Source organism: Pinus tabuliformis, chromosome 5_1, assembly GCF_031772625.1.
Source record: "Pinus tabuliformis cultivar Carrire ecotype Pingquan chromosome 5_1, CPIR1, whole genome shotgun sequence".
In the NCBI taxonomy this organism is placed as follows: Eukaryota; Viridiplantae; Streptophyta; class Pinopsida; order Pinales; family Pinaceae; genus Pinus; species Pinus tabuliformis.
The window spans coordinates 806,252,190-806,274,231 of NC_142305.1; the positions used below are offsets into that span (position 1 = coordinate 806,252,190).

At 38.0% G+C, this 22,042-nt stretch overlaps 1 protein-coding gene across 1 annotated transcript; it reads right to left on the reverse strand.

Annotated features, from left to right (window-relative positions):
* Nucleotides 1-20,477: 20,477 nt before the first annotated feature.
* On the reverse strand, nucleotides 20,478-21,306 carry LOC149167384 (uncharacterized). Its single transcript, XM_089432964.1, has one exon. It carries the CDS (start codon nucleotides 21,207-21,209, stop codon nucleotides 20,562-20,564), a length of 648 nt encoding a protein of 215 aa, XP_089289090.1. The 5' UTR covers nucleotides 21,210-21,306; the 3' UTR covers nucleotides 20,478-20,561.
* Between the last annotated feature and the right edge of the window lie 736 nt (nucleotides 21,307-22,042).

Consider the following 22,042-nt stretch of genomic DNA (forward strand, 5'->3'; position numbering starts at 1 on the left):
TCCTCCTCTTAGATGAGGCAAGGATACTTCAACTTTCTCTTAGAAGCATCATCAGCAAATGATTTAGGAGGATCTTGTTTTGGGGCATCAACTTTGGCACTACCTTTGCCCATATTCTTACCTTTAAAGGCTTTATTTGTTGCGGTAGACTGAACAACATGTACCTCAGAGGTTTTACCAAGACTAGATGAATTGTTTGAGGGATTATTGGAACCAGTGCTTGAGACAGATTTCTTCTTCGAAGAAGACTTCATGGAATTCTGAGACACGGAACCAATTTCACCACCAATAGGTGGTGCATTAGGAGACTTTGGTGCTGTCAGATCTGATGCTGGTCTCGGAGCATCAGACAACATCTCATACAATGTGCCAGATTGCAAATAGACTAATTCTAGATACTGGGCACGAGCGATAGCTTTCTCTTTAGTAACACATCCACCCATAGCTATGTCCTTAGCAATCTTGCTAACGAATTATTTTGTGAACCATTATGTCAACAACTCATCAACAATCTCAAATTTGATGAGGTGACACTAACATCTCCATTTATGGATATGATTGGAAATGTGGGTCGTGGTGTCTTGCTTAAGGGATGTAAGAAAATGAGTGCCAGTTTCATATTGAACCGAAAATTGGAAGTGAGTGAGAAAAGCCATAGCCAGAGAATTGAAGTCATCATAGGTACCTCGAGGAAACTCGATATACCATTTCATGGTAGCACCTGTGAGAGTTCTCTAAAAAAGTTGAACATGGATAGAATCATCAAAATATGAATTGGAGGAGCACCAGAGGTGATATGTCATCACATGGGCTTGCGGGTCCTCCTTAGCTTTTCCCTCGAATTTGGGGCAATCGCTCAGAATTTTTGTTGGAACTGGAGGCAAGTAAGGTGAATGAAGAATGGGATCATTCATGAGCCTCGAGACATTGGGTAGCCCCAATGTAGCCAAGAAAGGCAATTGAGTATTGAACCACATATAGGGTCTTTGAGGAGAACTGATTCGTGGATTCGATCCTTGTTGGTAAGGATTTTGGCCCCACAGTGGAGGATTTTGTCCATAGGGGACCTAATTTTGTCCCCACTAAGGGTTACCTTGACCATAAGGTGGATTTAGTCCACGGTAGACATGATGTTGCCCTACCATAGGCTGTTAATAAGGATTGTACGCGGCATATGGGTTATTAGGTTGTTGAACCTGTTGACCCTAGACGTAAGGAGATTGCCCTTGCTACTGCAGGGGTTGACATTGGGCTTGCAAAGGCTAGCTTTTTTTATACGCATATAAATCTTGTTGGTGCCAAGGTTGACCTTGTTGCTACAAAGGCTGCCTTTGATGATGTAAAGGTTGACCTTGCTACTACAAATTTTGGCCTAGCGGAGACAAGGTTGGGTAGACTGCTGAACAAACTGAGTGTGGGACTGCAAAAGTTGTTGTGACTACAGAAAAGGTTTCCCCTGCTGCTATAACAGTTTTCTTTGCTGCTACAATGCTTTCCCTTGCTGCTGCAAAGATTTCCCTTATTACTGAGAAGGTTGCACTTGTTGCTGCAAAGGTTGTCCTTGTTGATGCAAGGGTAGCTAGACAGTTCCCTAGGATATACCCTAAGGGTATTAATAGTTCCCAAATTGAATCTGACCCTATCCACCAGGAATAGCGGATTGGCCAGAGTGGATATAAGCTGCTGCCTGAGGAATGTAATATGGATTAACCAAGGCTTGCGAACCATATGGGACATAATCCTGTTGGAGTGGAATCTGAGCCATATAAGGCTGCTAATATTAGACGTTACCTAATCTAGATAGACCGGTGGGGTTAGGAATACTACCATAATAAGGTGGATTAACTCCAACCATGTGATTTTGTAATCCACTCACATTGGTTTCGCTTGACACAAGAGGAGTATTCAAATCTTGCCCCCCAGGCGATGGCACATTTTGTCCACTTTATGGAGGGGTAGATGAACTTACTGAAACCTGACCTAAAACAATCAGTTAAACTAGAAGGGTCGGTTGAAATGACGAGATAGTCTGTGAAGAAATGATAGGTTGAACAGAAACTGAGGTGACAACCATTTGTACAGAAGTCTGAAAGGTCATGTTTGGAATGAACGGACTAGACGTAGGCATATCATTGGAAGACCAAATGGGGTTTTGATATAATGAAGAGGCACTAGGAGTACCTGAAACTAACTGAGCTAAAGTGGTATAACCATGTGGCAACATGGGTCCACTCATCTCAGGAAAGGTGAGAGACGGGACTCTTCCTGTATAAGGAAATCCTTCTCGAGGAAAGTCATATCCTTGCTCATCATCAACGTGAGGAGTATGGGTAGTGGAAACTTTCAAATGACTTGGAGATGAGGTTGGGGTTTCACCTTCTGACTCCATAGATGGAAACAATTGGTGATGAGGAACCCGAGATGTATGAGGAGATAACTCCAAAGGAATACCAGGTTGATCGTAAGGACTGTAAGGAAGCTGAGGAGATATCACAATAGAATTGAATAATGGGTTCGACTAATAAACAACAAGCCTCTGTGGACTTTTAGGAGTTTACAGACTCTCAGGGGTTTGAATAGGATTATCAAAGGTACCAGGATCAGATCCTTGAGATGACCAGGAATCTGATGTAGGTGGATGAGAAGACAAGGGTTGGATGCTTGGAATAATCCAAAGTTCAAAACCTTGATCCTCAAGTGACTAAGGAAGCTCCAGATGAACTCCTTGGGAGGACCCTTCAATATCAGATAATGAAGTGGAACTATGAAATGAACCCAATAGTTCAGCCATGATGACTTCCTCTCAAAAGCGAAAAAGGGACTAGAGATTTGTTGAGGCTTTTTAACAATCTTGAAATTAACAGGGAATTACTCAATATAATTCCAAGAAGTAACTGCTTGGGTTCGACATGTTTATCATGGGCAGTTATTTTTAGAAACAAAATCTTTGCCTCTTCATATTTTAAGAGTTGAGAAAAGGACAAAAAGGTGACTCTAGTCTCTTTCAATGGTTTAGCGAGCTTGAAAGGACAAGTTGCTTGATAATATTTTCAATTTTAAAGAGTCAGAAAAGAACGAAATGATTGCTCAGGTGAATCTCGGTAAAAGGAGTACCAAGTAACCATGAACTGCAATAAACACCTCAGCAAATAAATTTACCAAAAACTTGATGTACGTGTAGGCAATATCCCTGAATGTTGTGTTCGATGTATCACATTTACAGGGCAGTAGACTCAGCTTCCTATGGATAAAGGTTTGCAACCTATGGAGGTCTCCCTTTATATACACACCGGTACGGAGCACAAGTCCATGCTAGCGATGTCTAATGTTGAAACAAAAAACAACTGCTAAGTTTTAAAGACTTAGGAACACATCTCTAGCTTAGACCATTAAATATGAACGTTAATGTTTCAAATGTTACTTAGATTGATTGATAGATTTTAAAGTTAATCTTGGAATTATGTTTCAATTTCAAGGCCTTAACGATGTTACCTATTCCTAAAATGCAACTAGATGATGAAATGAAATCCTTCAATTTGTAATCTATTGTTTGTCAAATAGAACTCAAGTGACTTTCACAATATCTACTAATGAAAACAACCTAAGACACAAGAACCAAAAGTGATTTTCAAAGGATGTCTGAACACACAAAGACTCTTTAACACAGGTAATTGATCTCTGATCTTTGATGAGAAGACCAACAAGTGGATGAAGGTTGACCTAGAAGACCTAGAAACCCTAAAAGGCTAATCAAATTTCAAGCACACTCAAACAATGTTAAAAGGTAATTGCAATTAGAAAATAAGAGAGTCAACCAAGATCACACTGGTAAATCACTGGGAGAAGGCAAACAGAACTGAAAATAAGAAGACAAACCTTAAATTTCTTAATATTTTGCAATCATCGCACCTATCAAGAGGAATGTAGAAATCATCACTACTGTAATAAAAAAACCCATGATATCATCGTGACTTTCAAGGTCAAAAAAGTGATGGTCAAGAAAAACAAAGAAGAAACTCAAAATATTCAAGAATGGCTCAAATTAACAACCTTCAATTATTTGCAAGAAAGTGACACTGACTATAGACAAACAATGAGGTCTAAGAATGAATGGTTGATCAAACTCGTCAAAAGACAAGGTGAAGAAAGGGAAGGAAAGGGTCATAGGCTCCCCAATGGAGTCACCATTTTGTTGACAAGGTTAATCCTCTCTGCAGATAGAGACGATCCCTCTAGCCCAATGAGTGGGTCTAGCAACTAAAGTGACAATCAACTAGACATATTCCTAGATTATAATTGAAAAGCAGAATGAAAGATATGGCCTACCTTGTTCTGATGCTATTCCGATTTCCTTTATTGAGGGCCTTCAACTGCTTGTGTCACAGACTTATTCTTGCTTCTCTTAGTGTTTATGTACCTGCACAAGTGATTAAGAGACAACAAAGTATGCCAAAACCAATAGCAAATCCAATAAAAACCTACTTAACTGATCAAAGAATGTCAAGCTAAATAACACATGAACATATATATTTTGGGAAGATGAACCAACAGTTGTATATTATTATAAAAAAAGGGAAGCTCACAACCAAATTCTTGATGTTGAAAGGCGCTCCTTGAGGGGTAATCTAAGTCCAAGCCAAGAAACTCTCCAAGCACTCCTTCTCCAAGTCTAATGAATAGCCTCTAGGCACCAGCTTAGCATAAGGGTTAAAATAGACATAGACCAACCATTTGGGAAAGGGAGAAGAGGAATTTATAGGCTAGGAGAGGGAGTTAGGACTTCTCCAAAGATAGGATTAGGCCCACATCTCAAGGAGGTAGCTCATAGGGATAATACAAAGAGGTCAAATTGGGATAATTTGACCTTATCTATGAGAAACCACCTCCAACTCACCACTCTAGAAGCTTCTAGATCATGAAGCTTTTGATTTCCTTTGGGAAAACTACATTTTTGGGATCATCGCGGGTATGCAAGGGAACAGGGCGATGCTATTATAGGTCATAAATAGTGCAACATGTGACCATCACTATTTTAAGCCTCATAAGAGCAATGACCCTCATTTTATGGTTTTAAGAGCTATTTCTTTAGGGAAAGCTCAAGGCATTTTCCAAACAAAGTCTTAGGAGAGATATGAGTTATATACATGGATGAGTATATTGTATAATGGTCATGTTTTGGGAACTTCAGGGTATGTCACAAGAAAGTGCAGGAGGTGTGACAAAACACTGTGTAACACCTTCTTTGTCATCAGCCTAGAAATTGCATAGATTTGTTTATCACCTTCCCTTCTGCCCTACTCTGCAACTAGCCTAGAAATTGTGCAGATTTGACAGGCAGCCTTCCCCGCCGGCCTACTCTACTCTCACTCAGAAAATTGCGCCGATCTATTTGTCACCTACCCTTTTATCCCTATCTACAATTAGCCTAGAAATTGTGTAGTGATGTATGGGCCCAAATTGTCTCCCAAAATTGCGCAATATTGATCAATAGATCCTACATCCCGATCTCTTCCTCCCCTAGAAAACTGCACAGATTTTCTTACCAGTTCTTCTTGCTACCTGCATTGTCTTCCCCGGAGAAACTACGCAGGTCCCAACTGGATGACCTACCCAGTGCTCCCCTTGAAAATTATGTAGATTGGCCCAACAGTTCCCTGACACCCCACCTGGCCTTCCTCCCATAAACTGTGCAATTCTGCCTCCCAACTAGGTATTTCTCCACACCTGTCACTGTTATCTGAGATTGTACAAATCTGCCTCCCAGTGACATTTGCACAGTTTTTCCCGATAGTTCTTCGAAGCCTCCCATCCTAGCCTGAGTTGTGCTCTGCGTAGTTTTAGTGCCTTGTTCCTCTCCCAATCACCTACACTAAAACATAAAACAATGAATCATGTTAGACTAGGAGATTTATGGATTTGATGTCATCTCGTCATGAGAGATTTCAGGAACATGTACATTGATGAAACATGGCATGATGACGAACTGGATGGAGAAGAGGCACGTGCTAGAAGAATTTCTCGTAGTTGAACCAATGCACAAAGTACATTGAGAAGTGAGCGAAAGGGACACATACACATGCACCATCAAGAAAAGACCAAGACCATCAAAGACCCCATGCACTTTGCCATGTAGAGGTGAAGACATGTTACACCGAAATCACACCACCACTCAGCAGCACAACATCTTGATAGGACACCACAGTCATCTAGTACATGTCAGTAATGTCATGTCAAGTTTTGTCATGAGTTGTATCAGCCACATCACTACTATGGGCCATATTTGTTGTAATCAATGTAATATAAAGTGGAAGTCCAAGAGACCCACATATGAAGTTGAAAATCCATAGGAAGTCAAAGAGTCACAAGGGTCAGTTACTCCCCTTGGCTATATATACCTCGTCATTGTATGAGCAAAGGAATTTTTCACCTTGGCTCCTCCTGCATAGCCTTGAGAGTTTGTAGTCTATTCTTTGAGGAGAAAGTAGTGGCTCCAATGCCCCACTACTGGGACTAGTGATGTATGGTGTATAGATGTGTCTTGGATCTTTTTCTTAATTCAAAATCCTGTCTTAGGCCAGCACATTTTCACGTATGTTTTGTATCCATTTGTAAATCTATTCTTTAAATGTTTGTAATGCATGTTTTCTTAACTTGTACTAAGATAGTTGAACTACTTCGGTTATTTTAGTATTCATATTGTTGAAGATGTGTAGTAATGTTTATCATTGTTGTCTCTCCCGTTTGGACTACTCCACCGAACATTAGACATACCATCTTTCTGTTTTCTCAGTTTTAATGGTCGTCACCCGCGTGCGGACTACTCTACTAGACGGTGTACATGTTTTCCCTTGAACTTTGGTTTTCATGACTGTCGCATCCGCTATGGACTATTCCCCTAAATGCTGGATAGACCCTTGTTGTTGTTCGTGTGTGTTTCTTCCTAAGTTGGGACTATTCCCTCTCATCAAGAGGCTCACTTTACTTTCACCCTTTTGATAGTAAGAGAACCTAGACATAAAGTTACATTATGCACTCACCAGGCATACTCACCTCACTTTCTTGTAGTTACAAGCATATCACTCTCATGTGCTGAACAGAAAGAGCTAAGGCAAATCTCTAAGATAATGGCAACCGGTCCATCGTATCGGATGGGACTCTTACTGATCTGAATTGGATCCATAAAGACTGTCAAAGAACCATGACTGTATCAGGTCAGAACAAATCTTTAAAGAATTCCAAAAAAGCGATAAAAAACACTCTTGAACCAGTGGCAATGGTAGCCAGTGTGGAAGGATGAGGACCATAGTTAAAGCGCACTGACCGAGGCCCATGGAGACTGCGCAGGAGGTCAAAGTAGCCCTTGGGAGCCCCAAATCGAGGAAATAAGGAGGTATTTGAATCACTGGGTGAATAGGGTCGTGAAGGAGAAAGCCCGAGCACACGGATGCATGGTGAGCCAGAGAACTACGGGCAGAAAAGATAAAAGCATAAAAAGTACGAAGGCAGGACACGCGCTCTGGAAATTGGTGATATTGAACAAGACGCCCTTAAATGGTAAGAGGTTTTGGATGAGAGTGGAGCGATTCCATTCATCGATCGACTCGTGGCAATCGGAGGTGAGAGAAAATTGTCGTTGATCGCGTGCTATCAGTCAAGCAAGTCAACCATGCAAAACGTGCGTATGACATTGGATCTGGAGGACTCAAATCAGATGATTGAGATCACGCCCGATGGAGGAAGTGGAATCAACGAAGGAATAGGCCACAATTTGTAAAGATTTGGAATCCGTTTGACCGTCACAGTGGAGGAAGACTTCATCCACGACGTAACTGAAGAAACGAATTAACGAGCAGGCTGGTGACATTAGAGGAGGACATGTGGCCACTCCCTGAGCGCTAATGATGACGCCAAACAGGGTACTCCAAGTGTAGCTGTAGAAGGTGAATCAACAGAGGTGGAAGAGGAACTGAATAGTCATTAGAACATATGGCTTCAAAGCCATGAACAGAGATAGAATACATAGTCAAGTTAGTCGAAGTCGAGAGACGGAGAAGTGGAACATTTAACCCTGAGAGGAGGACTGAACACTGAGAGACATAAACCAGAGAAGAAGGCAGTAAAGCAAAAGCAGAAGAGGATAGAGGGCTGAGCTGACCAAAGGCAGCATCGAGCACCAGAGAGCTTGAAGATTCAAGCCATCCCATAGAGGAATCTGTCCAGACTGAGCACCACATTTGGCTCTTTCCACTGTAGACCAGAAGGTCACAGCGCTGGTAGGAAGAAGAAGTCTGTGTACTCAAGTGGCTTGGGGAATCCAAGGACCACCCTGCCAAGAAAATCTACTTTAGGAGAACTCATATTGAGTCCCTGTATTGTAATTCTCTGCTTAAGACACAATAAAAGAAGGCCACCACTGAAAGCTGGACCGGAGATGTAGCCCTGGAGAATAGGGTGAACTCCTTCTTAAACTTCTTGTGTCTTTGTGTTTGCTCACTGCATTTCTCTGTTGTCTTTCCATTTAATTGTCTGATTATTGGAAATCTAATCGATCCGTTGCTTCAATAACACAAAACACACACCAGCACATGAGTCTGTAATACCTTTTTTTAATAAATCTTTAATTGATGTCACTCATAGGGTGATTATCAGATCAAGTGGTATCAGAGCTCTAGGCTATAAGGTTAGACAAGCTTGTGTTGGTTTAGCTGTGAATGCTCACAAGATCAAAGCTCAAATTAGGAGGAGGAGAGTTGGTGGAAACTAATCCTGAAATTGGGAGAGTCTATCCTCGGAAGACAATGTTAGAGGAAGGTTCTGTGAGGCCAGACCCTCAATTCATAGAAAGTTTCCTAGCTATAAAGTCTATGGTAGAAGAAATGTACAAGGACTTTAGAAAGCATAAGGTTGAAGACTCCTCAGGTTCTAAACAAGATAAAGAAGAAGATGAGTCTCACTTCCATGACCACTCCAAAGGAAAGGGGAAAGAGGAAATCTTTCTCACACCTCCTAATAGCCCTGTGCATAATAAGAAAGCATCTTTGATTAAGCTAGATGTTGAATTTGATTTTCCTATATATGATGGAGAGCTAAATACTAAAAAGTTGGACAATTGGATTAGACAAATTGATGTGTATTGCAGGGTACAGAACATAGACTCAGACAAGAGTAAGATTCAGCTAGCAAGCCTACGCCTAGGAGGCACTACCTTGGTTTGGTGGGAAGGCAGAACCCATGCTGATATGAAAAGACATGGTAAGACCATCTATGTCTGGAGTGAATTTGTTGTTGCAATCAAAAAGCAGTACTATCCATTGGCCTACATGCAACAAGACATGATGAGTTAGCAAACGCTTCGATAGTTGAAAGGGAAAAGTGTGCAAGGGTATACTCAAGAATTTAGAAAGAGAACATTGATGTTGGGTATCTCATTAGACTCACCAGAGACTCTTTTGAAGTCATTGGTGGTCTACACAGCTACATGAGGCATACCATCCTCATGTTTAAGTATAGATGAGGTATTTGTACAAGCTACTCATCTAGAAGCTAGAGGAAATAATGGAAATCCAGAAGTTGGGGAACCATCCAAACCCATTGTAAGCAAGAGCAAGGAGAAAAGAAAGCAGAAGTGGAAAGCAAGGAAGGCTAACACTGCACAGAAAGCCAAAAATTCATGCAATCACTGTAAAAAGGATGGGCATGACAACGAGCATTGCTGGATTTTTCATCCAGAGCTGAGACCTAAGAAGTCTAAGGGCAAGAAGAAGAAGACAGCTACAGCTATTCAGAAATATTTGGGATAAGACTCAGGAGATGAAACAACTATAGCAGCCACAGGTATAAAAGGTAAGAATTCTGAAGCATCTACTGTAATTCTGCTCAATCTGTTATTGATGAAGAAAATGAGAGAAAAAGACATGAGCTTTTCCATATTCGAGTTATTTCCAAAAATCAAAAGATTGATACTCTGTTTGATAGTGGCTCACAAGTAAATCTAATTTCTGAAGCAATTGTAAAGAAATTGGGATTAGCAACTACACCTCAGAAGAAACCATACCCATTAGGATGGTTGAATGGTAAAGCACAACTACAAGTGACTAGACAGTGCAAACTCAAGTTTTTTTTGGGTCAGCATTTGTAGATGAGGTTGAGTTAGACATAATTCCTTTGGATATATGTGGAATTGTTTTAGGAAGTCCTTACTTATATGATAGACAGGCTATTTTCTATAGAGCTGAGAACAAGTATCTACTTGTTAAAGATGGAATCGAATACTTTATAAGAGCTCATAAGCTCAAGAATAATTATACTCTCATAAACTCAAGGCAGATGAAAAGAATGATTAATTCATGCAAACAATTCTTATTAATGGTTGTAAAGGAAAAGAAACCTGATAAAACCAATGTATTTGAGGGCTATAATGTTGAACAGCAAGCTAATATAGAAAATGTTGTTTCAGAGTATGATGTCTTGTTTCAAGAACCTAAAGGTCTGCCACCCAAAAATGGAATAGTACATGATATTATTTTGTAGCAAGATGTTCCATTGCCTAACATTGGGATGTACAGGTTGCTGCTTTAAAGAATGCTGAAATAAAGAAGCAGGTGCAGGATTTTCTCGAGAAGGGCTTCATCAGGCCTAACACATCACCATGTGGGTCACCAATTGTTTTGGTGAGAAAGAAAGATGGCTCGTGGAGAATGTGCATTAATTACCGAGCACTGAATAAGATAACAATAAAAAATTGTTATCCCCTTCCTCGCATAGATGATCTTCTAGATCAATTGAAGGAAGTTGTTTATTTCACCAAGCTGGATTTGCACAATGGATACCATCAGGTCAGAGTTATAGAGCAAGATGCATGGAAGACTGCTTTCAAAACAAATCACAGATTGTATGATGGCTAGTTATGCCTTTTCGCTTAACTAATGCTCCTGCTACTTTCATGAGATTAATGAATGATGTACTCAGACCTTTTCTTGATGATTTTGTTATTGTGTATCTGGATGACATTCTAATTTTTAGTAAAATGTGGGAAGAACATTTAAAGCATGTTAAGTAGACATTAGATGTTTTGAAAAGAGAAAAACTTTATGTTAAACTCTCAAAATGTGAATTTGGCAAAACATCTCTAAACTACTTGGGTCATATAGTAGGGGGAGGTGAATTGAAAATAGATCCCTCTAAAGTGGCAGTCATTGTGAACTGGCCTAAACCCAGGTCTACTACAGAAGTAAGAAGCTTCTTAGGAGCAGCACAATATTGGAGGAAGTTCATTTCTAACGTTTCCTCAATTACAACTCCCTTACATGCTTTAACAGGATTGAATAAGGTGTTTCAGTGGGGAGGCAAACATCAGAAAGCCTTCGACACCTTGAAAGAGAAAATTAGTACAACACCTGTACTAGCACTGCCAGATCTACAAAGACCATTTGAGATCCAAATTGATGCCAGTGACTATGCCATGGGAGCAATGTTGACACAGCATGGTAAACCCATATGTTATCATTTTGAGACTTTTAATCCTGCATTAGTTAACTATCCTACATATGATAAAGAATTGTATGCATTAGTTCAGAGTGTGAAAAAGTGGAAACATTACTTAATGGGCAAAGAGATAGTAATACATACTGATCATCAACCACTTCAATATCTACACTCCCAAACTAAGTTGTAGCAATCAAGACATTATAGATCGATGGGGTTTCTACAACAATTTCATTTAGTCATCAGATATAAAAAGGGAATATACTAGCATTTGCACCACATGTTGCAAAAGAAACGCCGTAAGGCATAAATGTAAATGGTCATTGAAAATAAGAATCAATAAATAAAATTGCATGGTCATTGAAAATAAGAATCAATAAAGAAAATTGCATGCAAAAGTGGATGATAAAGCATAGATTGGACACTTGCATCTATATTCCATGAGTTAAATGTGATATTAATTTGCAATTATGCTTTCTATGCATGGCTGCAACATTCGCAGAAGACCAAATTATTCATGCCAACCATGTGATTCCATTGTGGGTGGGAGAAGGGCTGCTGGCACGAAAAGATCGCCATTAACTTAGCTACAACCCATTCACAGTGGGAGGGGTTTATCTCAACCTTTTGGCAGATCATTGTTTGATTGAACCCGTTGTGAGAAGCATTAACGGGTGTAGTCTTCTTCAAAATACACAACTTCCTGCACGATTTGGGAATCCGTGTTGCCGAGGCCAAAGAAACTTTATTTTGCCATGTGGGTCAAGATTTGAGCACGTTGAATGAAAATGAATGTTTCGAATGCAGTCAGATTTTGTTCAGTAATAACGAATTGTGTTCAGTCCCTGAGTCAACGAAAGTTCCGACACTATGTTCATTGTTAATAGATGGTAAAAAATGTTTAACAAAAAATCCAAAAAGAGTTATTGGGAGAATGGTCTCTCTTAAGGTTCTGGATTTGAGTGGGACGTTAGTGCAGTCATTACCGAAGAGTGTGGGGTGTTTGAAATAGCTAAGATGCCTCTTTTTATCAAGTATGCCCATCAAATTTCTACCTGCATCTCTTACAAATCTTGGAAACCTGGAGATCCTTGATCTAAGCCGCTCTAGAATCACGGAATTACCGTCTGGCCTTCATAATTTAAAATATTTAAGGCATCTAGCCATGGATAAATGTGGTCATTTACAGTATCTACCTTGCAGCATCTCAAGGCTCACCTCTTTACAGGGTTTGACAATATATGGATGCACCAATATATGGGAAAAAGGTGAGCCCAAGAAATGGAAAAAAGTGTTGACAATATATGGATGCACCAATCTATGGGAAAAAGGTGAGCCCAAGAAATGGAAAAAAGTGGCCAGCATTAGCGTGTCTGGCCAACTTAAAGCAACTCACCAAGCTCCATTTAACAAACAATGGGGACATTATTAGGGAAGGCACATTAGGGAATATGATTGAAATGAACACCCTCGTGTTAGAGCTCACAAAGGTGAGATCTCTGCCGAGTGACATGAATAATATGTCAAAGCTAAGAACACTGTATATGAGAAAACTGTACATGGACTGTCCTGACTTGGTTAGAATGGAAAATAGTTTTTGTGCTTTTCTGACTATGACTAGTCTTATATTATACAAGTGCAATATGTTGGAAGAACTTTCACATCTGCATAAGCTCAATAATCTACGACGATTGGAAATAATTGAATGCTCTAGATTAAAGAGGTTTCCTCGGGAATTCGGTGACAAGAAGGCATTTTCTTTATTGGAGATATTTTCAATTGTTGGGTTACATGAATTAGAAGAGTTGCCAATCGTAAAGGAAGGAGCAATGCCAGTACTTGAAACGTTTATCATAGTAGAATGCTCAGCATTGAAGGTATTTCCAAAGAGTTATTTCAATTTGGAAACACTTCAAATAATAAAAATCTATGGTTGCAGTTCCCAGTTCCCTGATAATGGAAGATTTAAGAGAACTTAGGGAATCCAATAAAATGATAGAGGTGGAGACTATGTCTATAGAAGACACCAGAGACTCAAGAAATAGGTACTCTCAATTGATGACGGAAATGAAAAGTTGGCTCTACGGAGAAATTTGGAGCAATAATGATGTGTTCCTTTTCTTAAGAAGTATTTATACACTTCGGTATATGGTGACTTCTAGGAAGGGTAGTCCATTAAAGTTGACTAATATAGACCAATCAATACTCAAAATACATAATAGTCATAAGAAAAACATATATTCGTCTATTATGTATATTTATTTACTATGTGGTTTTGAGTGTCGTTGTTGGAAAATATAATCATTAAATTAAAAGATATATTCATCTATTATGTATATTTATTTACTATGCGGTTTTTTGAAAGACTCTCATGTCATTTTGTTACAATTGTGTTGTACACTTTAAAATCAACCTATCAATCCAGTACATAGTTGGTGTATATATTATTTGTTAGTATGTGACAGATATATATGTGTTAGCATTACAATCCAATTTGTACTAGTTTACTTTTAAGATGTAAGTTGCGATGGCTAAAAATGTTTACGCTGATATGTAGCGAATAGTAGTTTGAGAACTTTGAATCCAACAAAATTCGCTGCATTCAACAAAAGTTACAAGCAAAATTTCATGTCATTTTGTTACAATTGCCCTGCACACTTTAGAATCAACTCCTTTGCTAGGAGCAATGGAAAATACAACACGTAAATAGAGCCATGTGAATCCTAATCTTGGGATTGCTAGGTCTAGAAGAAAAATTCTACTCTGTGAGCAGAAGATGAGTGCTTCCAAATTGGATGTCTAGTCACTCAATTTCAAAAACCTTTTTTGGGGCAAGTAGCATAGAGATAATCCTTCAGGGAAACGTTTTTTTTAGGTATACATCCAAGATTTTATTTGGATAACTTTTCATTGCAGGGTTGATGCATCTTCATTTGAAGATGGGGATGGATTGACAACAATGTGCCTTTCATGATGTGAAAGGTCTGTATGACCTGAATGCTGCACAAAATTTGCAGGTGACAAGAATGTGCCATGGCACACACAAACTCTACTAACCTCATCTCTGCTATAATTGTACAAGAATCCACTGATTGTTTTCCCATTTGGGCCTAGTCCAGTAGTTGAAACACACGGCATTTTGGGCAATGAGGATTGAGTTGGAGGCCTTTTATCTTCAGAAATATTTGGATTACCTGTTTTTTGTGTTGTAGCATTTGAAGTAGATACTTGTTGGGAGGACTTGGTGAAAGACGAGGATTCTGTGAGTTGTCTTTCATGTGTGGTTGTTGTCATTGAAGTTGGCAGTGCAGATTGAGCTGTAACAGAAGGTGCCTTTTCAAGAGCAACATCAGTAGATTTAGGAGGCTCTAGTTGACTAGAAGCACTCAATTCTGACGAAGCCACATTTTGTTCCTGGCCATAGATAATCTCATACCTGGATATAATTCACATTGCAATAGAGGCTTGTATTGACATAGAGACTTAGAAAGAAATCGAATTAAACCTTTCAAAGGAGTTTAGTCAAGTCACAAAAGGAGAACAGAGGCCTTCCTTCTTCAATTTCGATCACAGATATTTCCATAGAGATGCACATTTCGTGACAGCTTCAGCTTTCATCTAGAGTTATTACTCCTTAGAATGTTCGAGTGAGTATTAAAGAGATATAATGCATGAATCGCTATCGAACTCGACTTAAGATAAAAAGATATAATGCCACATGGAGCTAGGACCTTACCACAGAGAAATTCAGATTATAGAACTAGGATCATCGTCCTTCTTTCACAGCTTCTTTATTCACATAGATCCTCATCTTCGCATCATTCCTTATAGATTATGGCCTTAACCTTCGTGTTATTCCACAGCGCACACATAGAATTTTGATACCTTGCAACTCAGGAATATGATCCTTAGAGTTTTGCACCAATCTACAGGAGTTTTGTGCCTCAGGAATCCCATAAATTAGATGCTATAGAAGGCTTGCAGTAAAGGAGACGCTGAGTTCGCACAAATCTTATATAAAAGAGTCACAGAACTTGCTCGCACACTTTGTCAAGATGGATCACAGAGTCTGGATACATATTGGATCATTGATACAGGGTATTAACATTTGTAATATAGCCTTGGATTCAATGCAGACTATAGAGAGAGCTCTGTAGAGACAACAATTCTCATAACGTCGCATATCTTAGAGCTAGATAGGCCACCGAATAGGTCACGGATTCAAGTGCCTTTAGGGAATCAGAGAAAATTCACTTAAATCCAATACCACCCTTATCTTTCGTTAACTTCAAATTGTTCTTAGATCTTCAACCCTGCTCTAAACCATGTTCACTGTTTTCAGATCTTCAACTCTGCTCTGAAACAATGTTGATTCTCCAGGGTACATTAATTTTTTCTACTTCCAATGATCAGTTAGCAATGCTTCCAACGATCATTAGCACTAATTCCATATTAGTTCCATATAGAATTCAGTTAACATTGGTTCCACATAGCATTCTGAAATAAATCTTTATTTCTACATTGTGTATGTTAGCGGATTTCTTGCATTGAGTTTTATGTTTTGAATAAGCAATTACAAGTAGTTGCACGATTAAAATGAAGATCTATGTGGGTGAGTCCAATAAGCCATAAACTAATGAATTACACATCTCACAATTTAAGATACATGTTAGATGTTTCCATTGTTTCTATTGAAAAATCCTCGTGTGAAAACTTAGAAAGACAACAATATTCTCAGCCACTTAGTTCAAGTGGCCAACATGGAAAAGGTGTATTTTTATTACTCGATCAAATCAAGCCCAACGAGACAAGGGAGGAAGTTCCAACACAGGTCTTAATATTTCAAAGATATGATAATAATAAAGGTATTATCATGATAATTGGTGATGGAGTTAATGTGAGTTTTGAGAAAACAGAGAAATCCAAATCCTTCTTGTTGTGACTGGGTAAACTTAGAAGTTCACTAATAACTACCTGTGAGGTGAACTATCAGATTCCTCTAGCATACAACAATATATATATATATATATATATATATATATATATATATATATATATATATATATATATATATATATATATATATATATATATAATCATTATAATTTGGGAATGGGAAATAATTCAAGTTCCGAAAAGAATTATGCCTTAGTCTTAACCACTTCCAAGATTCTATCATGGCTTCCCCTTAACCATTTTCAAGATTCTATCAACACCATATCACCGGATTACTAAGAATGGTCAAACGCTAAATTCATTTCTTAAACATTTAAATATTTCTTAAAATCCATACCCACAGGTTATAAGATCTGTTACTGCATCTATTCAACGATGTACAAGAGCAATCTCATAAATAACCAAAAACAAAGAAAAAAAACAAAGAAAAATACATGTTGTTGCATCTATTCAACCGTGTATAAGAGCAATCTTACAGATAGATCTTCAACCCTGCTCTGAACCATGTCCATTGTTCTTAGATCTTCAACTCTGCTCTGAAACCATGTTGATTTTCTAGGGTACATTAAATTTTTCTACTTCCAATGATCAGTTAGCATTGCTTCCAACGATCATTAGCACTAGTTCCATATTAGTTCCATATAGATTTAGTGAACATTAGTTCCATATAGCATTCTAAAATAAATCTTTATCTCTACATTGTGTATGTTAGTGGATTTCTTGCATTGAGTTTTATGTTTTGAATAAGCAATTACAAGTAGTTGCACGATTAAAATTAAGATCTATGTGGGTGAGTCCAATAAGCCACAAACTAATGAATTACACATCTCGCAATTTAAGATACATGTTAGATGTTTCCATTGTTTCTATCAAAAAAATCCCTGTGTGAAAACTTAGAAAGACAAAAATATTCTCAGCCACTTAGTTCAAGTGGCCAAAATGGCAAATGCCAACCAGTTTTGTGTATTTTTATTACCGATCAAATCAAGCCCAATGAGCCAAGGGAGGAAGTTCCAACACAGGTCTTAATATTTCAAAGATATGATAATAATAAGGATATTATCATGATAATTGGTGATGGAGTTAATGTGAGTTTTGAGAAAACAGAGAAACCCAAATCCTTCTTGATAGGTAAACCTAGAAGTTCACTAATAGCTACCTGTAAGGTGAACTATCAGATTCCTCTGGCATACAACAATATATATATATATATATATATATATAATCATTATAATTTGGGAATGGGAAATAATTTAAGTTCTCGAAAGAATTATGCCCTAGTCGTAACCACTTTCAAGATTCTATCATGGATTCCCATTAACCATTTTCCATATTCTATCAACACCGTATCACTGGATTACTAAGAATGGTCAAACGTTAAATTCATTTCTTAAACCTTTAAATATTTCTGAAAATCCATACCCACAGGTTACAAGATCTGTTGCTGCATATATTCAACGATGTACAAGAGCAATTTCACAAATAACCAAAAACAAAGAAAAATACATGCTGCGGCATCTATTCAACCGTGTACAGGAGCAATCTTACAGATAACCAGAAACAAAGAAAAAGAGAGCACAGAGATAAACAGATTTGGTTGACGAAAGGAGAGCATTCCACTCCTTGCATACACTGCAAATTCTACAAACACATTCCACTGGAAGCCACACCAGTATTTTGTAGTTTAAACCGTCAGGCAACTTGGTCAATTCAGGGACCTCCGCAGAAAAGCAAACAATTAGGCATTTTGGATTGGGCATTTTGCAGAACTAGCCATGGCATACTGTTGGGGGCCGCTTCTCCCCATTTACTTATGAATTTGGTTGACGAAAGGAGAGCATTCCACTCCGTGCATACCCTGCGAAATCTACAAATATATTCCACTGGAAGCCACACCAGTATTTTGTAGTTTAAATCGTCAGGAAACTCGGTCAATTCAGGGACCTCCTCGTGCTCGCTCATTATAATTATAATTAACACTGAGAGAAAAGAATAAGATGAAGCTCAATGGATTGTAAAAGAATTTCATGTCATTTTGTTACAATTGCCCTGTACACTTTAGAATCAACTCCTTTGCCAGGAGCAATGGAAAATCCAACACGTAAATATCGCCATGTGAATCCTAATCTTGGGATTGCCAGGTCTAGAAGCAAAATTCTACTCTGTGAGCAGAAGAGGAGTGCTTCCAAAGAGGAGTGCAATAGAGGCTTGTATTGCCATAGAGACTTGGAAAGAAATCGAATTAAACCTTTCAAAGGAGTTTAGTCAAGTCACAAAAGGAGAACAAAGGCCTTCCTTCTTCAATTTGGATCACAGATATTTCCATAGAGATTCACATTTCATGACAGGTTCGGCTTTCATCTAGAGTTATTACTCCTTAGAATGTTCGAGTGAGTATTAAAGAGATATAATGCATGAATCACTATCGGACTCGACTTAAGATAAAAAGATATAATGCCACATGGAGCTAGGACCTTACCACAGAGAAATTCAGATCACAGAACTAAGATCATGGTCCTTCTTTCACAGCTTCTTTATTCACATAGATCCTCAGCTTCACATCATTCCTTATAGATTATGGCCTTAACCTTCGTGTTATTCCACAGCGCACACATAGAATTTTGATACCTTGCAACTCAGGAATATGATCCTTAGAATTTTGCACCAATCTATAGGAGTTGTGTGCCTCAAGAATCGCATAAATTATATGCTATAGAAGGCTTACAGTAAAGGAGACACTGAGTTCACACAGATCTTATATAAAAGAGTCACAGAACTTGCTCGCACACTTTGTCAAGATGGATCACAGAGTCTGGATCCATATTGGATCATCGATACAGGGTATTAACATTTGTACAAATATTGATATAACAGCACAAGGCTACACATGCAGGGAAGAAAGACATGAAGAGTCTCTGCGAAGAGTCTCATCGCCAGCAGGCAGTCTCTGCGAAGAGTCTCATCGCCAGCAGGCCAGGCTTGGCCTTTCATGGCCCATTACCATGGAAAAATCCATTTTTCTATGAAAAAAACAGATTAAACGAACGACAGAAAACACTCCAATCATCTTACACACATAATCAATGGCTCAGGATCACACACGTCACATTTTAGGGATGTCTTTCTTAGAGGGAATGCCTTACGGCGTAATTAAAACTATTTACAAATCTACAATAATGCAAATCTAGATTTTTTTCTAAAACATAATTGAAACTATTTACCATAAATCCCAATCTAGATGAGGTGTCAACAACTTCACTGATATTAATTTGCCTACTCCACAAACAAACTTACAACTTTACCCTACATATTCATGTTGCAACTTATGAATACTAAGATGGGTGATGCTAAGGGAATAATATCTGTGGCAACTTATTAATATTAAGACGGGTGATGTTAATGGAGTTTATCTGTGGATGTAATGTTTAAAGCGATAAAAGTGTAATGAAAATGGTGGGATGTAATGAAAATGGTATGAAAAGGTTTAAAGTGCTAAGACTGGAATTAAGATGGTATCATAGAGTTTTGCAATGATACTACATGCAAAGAATGTACACTGTAGCGATGGGCATTTTTGTCAAACTTTTTGGAATGTGCTAAGTCAATTAGCAGAAAATGTTAGCCAACGATAGGCATTTATGTCAAACTTTTGGAATGTACCAAGTCAATTAACAGAAAATGCTAGCCAGCGATGGGCATTTTTGTCAAACTTTTGGGATGTATCAAATCAATTAACAGAAAATGCTTGAAAAGTATATAAAGAAATAAACAAATTTTATAATAATTAAAAAAATGAATCATGATTTAAATTTTCAATTCATTCCAAAGAAAGAAAGGGAAAACAATATGTATCTTTATCAGAAAGATCTTTACTGAGACGAACAACGAATAAACCATTAGGTTAAGCACATAAACTTTACAAGCATTGGTCAAGCATACAAACATTTGGATGACAAACATTTGGATAATCTAAAGATGAAAGATAGAGCAAGCCTTGGTCAAGCATACAAATATTTGGATAATCTAAAGATGAAAGATAGAGCAGAAGCAAAATACACACTGATATATTAACAATTATTGTAGGCAGCATATACATTTTTGTTTTATATTGTAAAGGAGCACTAGATCTTGATTGCTAAGCCAGCAGAATCATGAAAATCCCAAATACTAGTTGGAAACCTTTTATGTTTGTCTGGTAGCAAACATTGAGTTGCTGTGTCATTATCACTATCATCAAATGGATCAATTTCACTGCCACTACAAGCTGTGGGGCTGCTATCCTGCTTACCTTTGCTGCAATTCACAGAGGACTCACTTTGAAGCCTATAACCATATGCATGAAATCTATCAGAAGTATTAGTCTGGGGAGGGTTACCATTAGCTTGGACTGGAATTTGGTCCTTATCTTGATCACTCATCAAGTTAACAACATCAGGCTTTCTAAAATCATGGCTAGTAGATGTAAACAACTTTCTTCCTTGAAATGGTTGCCATTCAGTGTTGGAATGATATGGATTATTAATATTTTTAGTTTCAAAACTTCCCACATGATCAGATGTTGGGCCAATATTGTTTGTATATACTTTGCCAGAACTTAACTCTTCATCTTGACCAGTAATGTTGGTTGAAATTCCAGGGCTAGAATATCCCTTTGAATATATTTTGATGTCATTCTCATAGTTCTTGGTTTTCATTCGTGTAGTCTCATTAACTTCCTCTTCATATGATGCCCCCTCATCCTTTGATATATCATACTTCTTGGTTTTCATTTGTGTAGTCTCGTTAAGTCCCTCTTCATGTGATGCTCCCTCTGGTATATCATTGAAAGTTGATTCGAAACTTTCAAAAGCAGGTGAAAGTTGATTCGAAACTTTCAAAAGCAGGATTTGGAGAAAAACATCTTATTCCTAGTGGAAAGAGAATTTTTAAATTTTTTCTGAGCAGTTAGGCAGTGAAAGGCTGTTATCATTGGATTGTGTAAGCATTACAGCAAGGCACTTTCTTCAATTGCCCGGAAAATGTAATATTATTATTATTAAAGACTATTATCATTGGATTGTGTAAGCCTTATAGTAAGGGACTTTCTTCAATTGCCCGGACAATGTAATATTATTATTATTATTATTATCCAATTTTAATTAAAGACTGTTATTATTGGATTGTGTAAGCCTTAAAGCAAGGTACTTTCTTCAATTGCCCGGAAAATGTATTATTATTATTATCCAATTTTAATTAAAGACGGTTATTATTGAATTGTGTAAGCCTTACAGCAAAGGACTTTCTTCAATTGCCCGGAAAATGTAATATTATTATTATTAGCCAATTTTAAAGTCACGGCCAAGCCGAACACCAAATTAGTATATGAGACCCCCTTGTTTGTGGGACAAGGGACCCATTTCAGAAGAGCGATTTGACTGCTAAGTCTATGAAGGCATAGATTAGAACTCCTCTGATTTTGAACCTGTAACTGAGTAGATGAAATATATGCTCTTAACCATTAAGCCCACTCAAGTTAATATTGCCCACTCAAATTAATATTAAAATAGATTGTATTTAAGCGAACTCCTCTGATTTTGAACTTGTAACTGATTAGATGAAACAT